This window comes from Chiloscyllium plagiosum, chromosome 27 (assembly GCF_004010195.1).
Source record: "Chiloscyllium plagiosum isolate BGI_BamShark_2017 chromosome 27, ASM401019v2, whole genome shotgun sequence".
NCBI lineage: Eukaryota > Metazoa > Chordata > Chondrichthyes > Orectolobiformes > Hemiscylliidae > Chiloscyllium > Chiloscyllium plagiosum.
The window spans coordinates 27,966,683-27,976,315 of record NC_057736.1 but is presented as its reverse complement, the minus strand read 5'-3'; the positions used below and the strand labels follow the sequence as shown (position 1 = coordinate 27,976,315).

The following is a 9,633-nucleotide window of genomic DNA, read 5'->3' as shown; positions in this document are numbered from 1 at the left end:
GTGTGGGCTTGAGATGGGTGAGGGATGTTGCATGAGGAAAAATGTTGCATGTAATGGCAAGAGAGATAGAACATGAGCCTTAGTGGGTACAGTAGAAGAGATGCAGCAAGGGCGAGGTTTCAGAGATACAATGGTAGCACTTAGTCTGCAAGAAGTGAGAAAGTTACTGCCCTTCTTCACACACTGCTGGGCATTCCTCCAGATGGTCACCTCAGACCTGGCTGGCAGGCATTGGTGAGAGCATTGCTGGAGTATTGTGTCCTGTTTTGATCTCCTTACTCCAGGAAGGATGTGGTGGCACTGGAGGCAATTGAGAGGAAGTTCATCAGATTGATTCCAGAGCACGAAAGGGCTGTTGTATGAGAAGTGATTGAATAACTTGGGCTTGTACTCGCTGTAATTCAGAAGAATGAGGGGGGATCTGACTGAGGTATATAACATGCTAAAGGGGATTGATAAGGTGGATGTTGAACAGATAACCCCTCTAGTGGGACAGTCTCAAACAAGAGGTCATAGATATAGAGTGAGAGGAGGTAGGTTCAAAACTGAGATGAGGAGAAACTATTTCTCTCAGAGGGTTGTGAATCTGAGGAACACATTGTCCCTGTGCACAGTGGAGGCGGAATCAATCAACAGATTCAAGAAAGAAATAGACATGTTTCTGATGAAAACCAGGATAAAAGGCAATGGGGAGCAGGAAGGAGAGTGGAGTAGGGATTAAGATAAGATCAGCCATGATCATGTTAAATGGTGGAATGGACTCGAAGGCTTGAATTGCTTTCTCCCATTGCTAATTCCCTTGTTTCTATGTGAGGCTAAGTGGTGGCAGAATTAAAACAAAGATGAGGAAGAATTACTTCACTCAAAGGGTTGTGCATCTGTGGAATTGATTACTCCAGAATGCAGCAGTTGCTAAGACACAGAGCAAATTTAAGGAGAAGACAGATAGAGTTTTAATTAATACTGGATTAAAAAGGTTTCAGGAGCAGGCAAGAAAAGGGAGTCGAAGCCAAGATGTGTTTGGACTAAATGACAAAGCAGGCTTGAGGGGCTCCGTTACTGACTCCTGCTCCTGGTTCTTACATACACGCAGTGCTGTGGGCGGCACTGTGGCACAGTGGTTAGCACTGCAGCCTCACAGCACCAGAGACCTGGGTTCAATTCCCGCCTGAGGCGACTGACTGTGTGGATTTGCACATTCTCCCTGCGTCTGCGTGGGTTTCCTCCGGGTGCTCCGGTTTCCTCCCACAGTCCAAAAATGTGCAGGTCAGGTGAACTGGCCATGCTAAATTGCCCGTAGTGTTGGGTGCAGGGAGAAATATAGGGGAATGGGTCTGGGTGGGTGCGCTTCGGTGGGTCGGTGTGGATTTGTTGGCCCGAAGGGCCTGCTTCCACACTGTAAGTAATCTAAATACTAATGTTTCAAAATGACAGCAACTGTGATGGATTTGGTTCGTGCTCTGGCCCAGGTAGACTTAACTACATCCTCACCCAACCCGAGATGGGAAGACAATGGCAAGCCACCACTGTTAAAAACTACAATGAACATATAGCTCAGAATGCAGCAACACCAAACAAGTCAGAAACCTTTTCTTGGGCAGAATGAATGAATGAACATCAAATTGAGAGCATACATTAACTGTAAATTTAATATCATAAAACATTAATTCAAAGATTGTGGATACAATGTAATCATGGGTTGAAAAGATATTGGGGGGGTGGTGAGAAGCAATTAGCTGCTATGTTGCGTCAGTTAAGATATGCGTTGGATTATATTAAGAATCGATGGGGCCAAACCACATTTTTTCCTCGAGTTGGCCGCATTGGGTTCAGAGCAGTCCGTTCTGCGTCACCGCGCTCCGGCTCCAGGGGGCAGCAGAGCTCCATTCGCGACGGCTGAACACGCACGTCGTAAGCCTGCGCTCCTGTTTTACGGCAGGCCGGAAAGTGAGGCTGCCTTGCGCGGAAGAGCAGAGGACATTTGGGAGGTAAGGGAGGTCTTGGGGGTGGGGTGTGAAAATAGAGGAGAGGGTGACGTTGGGGGAACCATGGAGATTACTGGGGGAAGAGAAATCGAGGAAGGGTGACTGGACCCGAAATGTTAACTCTGATTTCCCTCTCTCTCCACAGATGTTGCCAGAGCTGCTGAGTTTCTCCAGCAGTTTCTGTTTTGGTGTGTGGGGATGTGGTAGCTTTAGAGAGGGAGAGGGGCCAGGCTGGTGCTCACTGCTCCAGGAGAGAATATTGGTAGCTGAGAGTTGGAAAAGTGAAGAGGCTGTGGTTATAGATGGTTGTTTACTTAAATTAGGGTTTTAAAATCATTTAACCAAAAGACAAGGCTGGATGGGTTTCATTTGTGTCTATTAAACTAAACTTAGAAAGGGATTGGGTGGGGGAGCAATGAGCTCAGAGCAGCCGTAGGCCGCTTCTTGAAACCTCTAAAAAGGAAAATAACAGTAATAAAAATACTTAGGAGTGGTATAGTAGATGTAATACATTTCGGTTGCTAGGACTCAATGTGGCAGATGTCTGTCTGCAGTGAGTACATGAAGGTGGTGGTGAGCTATTAAGAAAATAGTATGGAGGTTAAACTGAAAGAGGATGGGCAGGGATTTGTCTGAAACTGCTATTCCTATATGGACTGCAGATTCTGAAATATGATTTCATAATTTGCAGAGGGCACCAAATTGTGATAGTGGTAAATATGAGGAAGATTGTGTCCAAATTCAACAAGATATTAATAAACTTCTAGAATGGGTGTGTAAATGACAAATGACTTACAATATGGGTAAGCATTATGGATAAAGAGAGATGAAGAATTACAGATTCCCAAATTGTTAAAAGGAGCAAAGGAAACTAACAAGTCCAGTGATTATGTGACACATTTCCCCAATAACCCATCATGTAGATATGCCATCCTAAATGTATTGCTCAGTAACAGCAGGTTGTGCCAACTACAAGATACACTGCAGAATCACACCAAGGGTCCTTCAACAACCCATAACCTTTCCAAACTCTGAACCTCTGCCACCAAGAAACCCAGAATCCTGGAAGTTCTTGCCTGACTTAATGTTATCTCACTGTTACTTCAGTGTGTCTGGGTCACAGCCCTAGAACTCCTTCCCCAACAGCACTGCAGATGTGCCTACACCCCAAGGACTGTAGTTGTTAAGAGGGTGACTCCAGGCCAATTAAAGATGGGCTGGTATGGCTGGTGATGCTAACTTGCAGTGGAAAAAATAAAAAGAAAGGTCCCTTTTGAATATTTGTGGCGATTTGGCATTTACTGATATGCTGCACCTTATTCTATAGGTTAGTGACTGTGAAAACAATTATCTCCTAAACTTCAACCTATTCTTTTTGCTTCTGCATATATCTATTTATTCTGGTCTCCTTAATCTATATAGATTGTTCAACATGTCCACCTAAACCAAGTGTAATCTTATCATTATTTTTAAAATTTTATTTAGGTTTTTTAATAGTTTCCTAAGCCTAGTCATAACTGAAGACCTTTCAACAAAGGATTGTTCCAGTGGCCCTCTACTGAATCTCACACAGGGCCTTTATTATCAGCTGATGAATGATCCTTGACTGGGAGCAATAACTATACCTTTCCCGTTTTTAGATTGAATCAGAAAGTGGTAGGAATTCCAGGAGAGGAACGTGCCAGCCATTAAATGGGAGGGCCCACCACATCACCTGGCAGTTGATTGGCTGCTATTGGATTTCATGCTCCAGGGTCCCAATGTCAGTGGAAAGCCATGCTCACCTTGACCTGACAGCTAGTCAGAGGGTGGCAGCTCCAGAACCTGGCAGCGCCATAGCAGGAGTCCACCTGCTCTTGGGATATCAGTCCCTGGAGGCCCAGGTAGAGGGTCACTAGCCTGCTACGAGTAGTTGGACCGTTCCGAATCACCTGTCCTTTGTGGAGAAGTTTATGAAGAAAAAACACCTTTGACCACAAGTCCATCAGGAAGTGGTCAGCACGTAGTGTCCTTGAGACCCTTCGGGAAAAGGAGAGGGCGGATCCTATCGAGCGGTTCCCTGAGCAGACTGTCAAAGCCATTTGGCAGAATGCTGTTCCTGTTGACGCGGGACTCCGTGCTCTACGGTCTGTTCCCCGGGACACGCACCGAAACGAACATCAACTGTGCCTGGAGGATCATCAACTCGGTGAAGGACGCTCTCTGGGCGGTCCGAAACCTGCTGATCTTCCAGCTGAAGGAGTTGACCCCGACTGAGTGCTGCAGACTGGCACATTCCAAGGTCCAGGACTACGTGTTGAGGGACGCGCTGAAGCTTGTGGCAGCTGCCGCCAAGGCGCGGTGGGGAAAGACCACTGTGTAAAGTCTGCCTGCCTAACGAAGAACAGAGGGCCCATGCAGTCATTTGGGCTCTGCTGACGCCTCAGCTAATTATATGGGCATATGATCAAAAAATGTACAGACCTGTATAAAAATGATAAACTCTGATCTCTGTATGTACATGTTTACATATGTATGGCATGACTAACTGTACAGACCATCAAATTATTTTGTGAATAGAGTATATTTTTGAAATAAAAAAAAGTAGAGGGTCACTAGCCTGAAGGATGACTAGTGTTTGAGTGTGATTTCTGGAGTTAGTTGCAGAGGGAGAGGCAGAGCAGGGGAACTCAGAAATATTGGCAGGAAGATTGCTGTAAGTGATCCACTGCTTTGACCCTGGCATCTGTCCTAAGTCCCGTTCCTTAGTCAAGCACAAATTAGATCAAGGGATACCAGCTGCACACACTGCCAAAAAGCTGACAGTCTGCCATACCAGTTAACCAACTTTTTTTTTATTCACTCATGAGATGTGGGTGAAACTGGCTGGTGCAGCATTTATTGTCCATCCCTACTTGACCTTGAAACGCTAGCCCGGCCAGCAACCCGTAAATGAATAAATAAAGCTTTTTTTCATTCCACTGGGAGCTGGAGCCCAAGCAGGATGAGGCCCTGACATGACCGGCAGAGCCTCGGTAGGCCGTGGGGCAGGAAGGTTGAACTTTGGCCTGACTGCACTGAATCCATTCCCTTTGGAGGTGGGAAGTGGGCAGCCAAATCCCACTATCCAGCCTAATTTTCTTCCTCCTGCCAACTTCCCCACTGCTTCTCATTGTTAGTTAGGTGGGGAGGGTTTCATCCAATATTCTAGTTGATTGTGACTTTTGCTGTGACATAATAGTAATTTTTAGTTTATGTATTGTCATGACAGTATCTCCTAACACTTTGTTTTTGTAATGGCCTCATAGCACTGGTACTGGATCTTTACCAACTTGTAATTACTGTGTTAAACTTCTAGAAGTCCTTCACACAGCATTGTGGATGACCAACACATATGGATTGTAGAGGTTCGAGGAGATAGCTCACCACCATCTCTTGAAGGTAGTTACAGCTTGGTAATAAATGTTGGCCCAGCCAGTAACACTAATGTGTCCTGAATGAGTTTTTTAAAAACCCAGATTCTTCTCCTACTCTGCATGATCCAAGCATACTGCTTGGAGATTGCATCAATTATAATGCCATGTTTACTTCCATCAGTTAATTCCTGAGTATCCTGTGCTTCCAGGCTCTCAGCCATGCCGTTGATTAATCTTCAAGAAAAAATAGGTATCGATATTGACAAATGGTTGCTGATCCAAAGTGGCGTACAACCTAATCGCCGCCCAGCTCGTTGCCATGTATTTGAGAAGGAGTGGATTGAATGTGCACATGGAATTGGGAAGATCAGAGCCACGAAGGAATGTAAACTTGAATTGGAAGATTTCCAAGAATGTTTACACCATCAGAAGTTGGTATGTAGCTGGATACTGTGGGGGAGGGATAATGTGTTGTCACAAAGATTTCAGAAAGGTGCAGTTGAGAGTTTGAAATGTTCTTGCAGTTGTCGATTTTATTCCTCGAGCTTAAGTTAGAAGTCTTTTTAAAGAAGTCACATCTATGAACTAAGCAATGTTTCATATTATTGTAATGGTGGAAGTAGTCTGAAATGTGGATGGCATCCTAACTTAATTCAAGTGCAGATTTCTTCCCCATGTTTAATTGATTTCATACCCATTTATGTACACGACAATATGTTGTAAGCATATTTTACTATTGCCCTGATGTACTTGTGTAAGGTATGATTTGCCTGGATGGCATGCAAAGCAATACTTTTCCCTTTCTTGGTACACATGACAAATTAATCAAATCACATAATTTGTCTGCAAGAGATTACATCTCCATAAACTCCCAAGTGTTTTGCTTACATTGCTGCTGCTTGTTGTCTTGTTTACAGCACAACAGGCTGCGTGATATCAAAATGCAAAAGGAAAAGCTAATGAAGGAAGGCAAATACACTCCTCCAGACCACCACATTGGCAACGATGAACAACGACCGTAGGTGCTGCCCTCACTTCATCACATTGGCAATAGCAACAATCCTCGCAATACTCAGACTGAAGCATTGCACTTGGTCTGCCAAAAATTATTATGTAAGCTTTCATGCCATGGATACCAGTATATTTGTGCAGATGGTGATAGATCTGTATAATTTACTATTGAATAATTAAATTATAATTCAGTGTGACACTACTTGCTCCCTGTGCTTTTAATTTGTTTAAAGATGCTCCAGCCTCAATATTGTTTTGTTGATGCTGTCTCACATTATTGGTGCAGTCTGGAAAACTCACATGTTAAACCTTACGTGCTAGAATGAGTGTATTAGAATTCTCACCGCCCAACTCAATCTTTCTTACTAATCATGGTCTTAGATAGAACTGCACTGCTACCACCTTGATAGCTATTTCACCCTGAGTTGAATCTCTATCCCTTGTACTGTGTTTCACCAAGACCATCAACATGCATTTTGCTAACACCATTTCTGCCCCTGGCTCAGCTCATCTACTGCTGAAACCTTCATCCCTATTTTTGTCACCAAGAGACTCAACAATTGCCTGACCCTAACTCCTGACTAAACTCCCATCTTGCGCGGTCTCTATAATCTTAAACTAGTCTAACACTTACCTTAATTCATTCTAAGCCCTTTCTCCCAGCACTCCTATGCTTGCTGACTCATTCTTGCTGCTCATCCGGGAACATTTCAATTTATATATTTATTACATTCTTTGTTTTAAAGTTTCTCTGTGATATCACCCCTCCCTATTTCTATAACCTCCTCCAGCCTTGTATCCCTCAGATATTTGCATTCCTCCAATTCTGATCTCTTGTGCATCCACTTTCAGTTGTTTTACTATCAGTGGTTCTGTCTTCAGCACATTCAGCCCAAAATTCTGGAATTCTGGCCCCTCTTCCAAAAAAAACTTCCACCTCATTATCCCTTTTACTTTGAGGCTCTGTAAAACATACCTCTTTCACCACACTTTTGATTGCCTGGCCCATTATATATCTCAATATCAACATTTGTATATGCTTCTAAAAACTACCTTAAGATGAATGCAAGTTTTTAGTGCACATGCAGAGTCTGGTAACGATGAAAGCGTATCTCCATGCATAAAGTGCAGTTCTTGGATCATCTGGTTGCCCCTCATTGCCTGCATATATTGGTATTCAACTCTTGCTCTCCACACATGAGGAACTCGAGTGTCATTTCACCTCCTCGTTTAGATTTACCAGGTAAAGTGTTCCTATCACTTGGAACATACTGGATGGTAATAATGGTAAAATCAATATTGGTTTCAACCCATTCCACAAAGCACTTGATGTCTCCACATTTCAAGCCAGCTAGTGTCATGGATTTGCTACATCCATGTGCTGATTACAATGTAAGTGAAGTCATTGTAAGGGTTTTAATGGTCAATCGCTTTGAAGAGTAGATCTACTTGGAATAACTTTTAATTTCTCCAAAGAATTCTCTCTACATCTATTTCCCGTCGTCTGTATCCTCCAGCTCCAAGAACCAATTGCTGTTTATTTTGCTGTAAATTCTATGAGAAGGAACCTTTGGATAGTTGCTGGTTCAAATATGACAGTGAGCATGATCATGGGAGTACAGAAATATAACAGATTGGCTCATTTGAAACATATTTTGATTTTTAAAGTAAAATGGATACAGTTCAAAGTCACCTAAGTCAAAGAGTAATTTTGAAAATATCAGAACACTGCTATATAATGTAGAAATCATTAGCCAATCACTTTCCTAAAAATATAGCCATTTTTGTTTTGAACCATAACTCATACAGCTTTGCTTATCCTGAATTTTGGTCATTTCCGACGAGTGAATAGCTAAAATAAAATCAGTCACAATGTGATTCATTTTTACCAATTCCACCATCATCAATATTTGTCATAGCTTCAGTTTTTTCAAAATTGTTTCTTGTGTTAATGTACATTGTGCTCTGTCTTCTATTTTAAAATACCTGAAAAGTTGAACACCATTCCCCACAGCCTTGCGTCCAAATCTGTGTATCAAAGTTGTTGCTGTCAGTACTCAATATGACAACATCATATATTTGCGACCAGACAATCTTCTCTCAAGTCATGCTTTTTCATTCCCTCAAAGCAAGTTTTCATCCAACTTTCTACTTGCTAATTCAATGCTCTCACTCTTCCTCAACAGTCTTCTGTAATCCTTTTTCAAAGGCTTTTTGAAAACCTACTTATTCCACATCGGCTGCATTTGCCTTCTCCATCCATTTTATTTGTTATCTCCATTTAGAGTTTTGTTAGCTTTGCCTTGCACAATCATTTGAAATTAAGTTCAGTTGCAGTTATATAGATATTAATGAGTATCATAGTTAATTAGAGATTCCCAAATTATCCCAATGATTGGTTTTAAACTAGCAATGCTGTAATTATGTGGAGTAGAACTTCAATCCCTTTTTAAATTTGCTACTGTCCAGCCCTTAAGCGCACACCCACACATAACAGAATGATGAGATATTATGTCTTATACTATGCCCCATTTTCCAAAGGGATTCTTTGATACACAGTCAAAGGCTCAGGAATTTTGCCCTCCTTCAGCTGAACTAAATTCTGTAATACTTTAGTATTTCTATCTTTACACCTCACTTTTAGCCATTTGTAGTTTTACAGAAAAAAGTAGTGTCTTTATAAAGTGTTATGACCAATTTCCATTGATCCAGAACAAGTAATCTCCACGTTTCAATTGTTAGAAATAGACGATGAAGAGGAGTAGGTCATTTGACCCTTTGTTCCTGTTCAGCTATTCAATAAGATCATGTTACACCATGCGTTGAAAAAATGTGATACACTTGAAGCTTTTTTGACAACAAAAAGTTGAGGTGTGCTTTAGGTGTAACTCTGTGATGCTAAAAATGATCAAGGTGGGTCACTGTTCAGCCTTAGGGTTGAAGGATAGAAGATTGATTGTTCTCTTTGATCTTAATCATCTTTTTGTTGGTCGATGAAAAAAGACTGAAGTCCAGTAATGATCCTCGTACTCCATCAATCTGAATTTACAAAGTACTGTTAAAGTCATTTGCCCACTGCAAGTGGGAAAGCTAATTAATTGTCTGCTTGCATTTCCTTGCCATTGTTCCAGCTGTCATTATTATTGTAAAATATGAACCTGTATTGTGTAGATGAAAGTGAGATAGCTGCTGGTTCCTGAAAACTTTTTCAAAGCTGCAAATGAATGGATTGTTTAAGTGGA

At 42.0% G+C, this 9,633-nt stretch overlaps 1 protein-coding gene across 2 annotated transcripts; it reads left to right on the top strand.

The window, feature by feature from the left end:
* The first annotated feature begins 1,883 nt into the window (after window positions 1-1,883).
* ndufs5 (NADH:ubiquinone oxidoreductase subunit S5) lies at window positions 1,884-6,588 on the top strand. Of its 2 annotated transcripts, XM_043717787.1 has the most exons (4): window positions 1,970-1,988; window positions 5,323-5,405; window positions 5,590-5,815; window positions 6,298-6,588. In XM_043717787.1, exons 3-4 carry the CDS (start codon window positions 5,600-5,602, stop codon window positions 6,400-6,402), a joined length of 321 nt encoding a protein of 106 aa, XP_043573722.1. In that variant the 5' UTR covers window positions 1,970-1,988; window positions 5,323-5,405; window positions 5,590-5,599; the 3' UTR covers window positions 6,403-6,588. The 2 variants fall into 2 exon arrangements, with proteins under 2 accessions (XP_043573721.1, XP_043573722.1); XM_043717786.1 differs by lacking the exon at window positions 5,323-5,405 and having other exon boundaries at window positions 1,884-1,988.
* The last annotated feature ends 3,045 nt before the right edge of the window (window positions 6,589-9,633 follow it).

Coding starts and splice junctions, on each gene's coding strand:
- ndufs5 (XM_043717786.1), top strand. CDS start 5,600: ATGCCGTTGATTAATCTTCAAGAAAAAATAGGTATCGATATTGACAAA. Junction 5,816..6,297: donor GTTTACACCATCAGAAGTTG/GTATGTAGCTGG, acceptor TCTTGTTTACAG/CACAACAGGCTGCGTGATAT.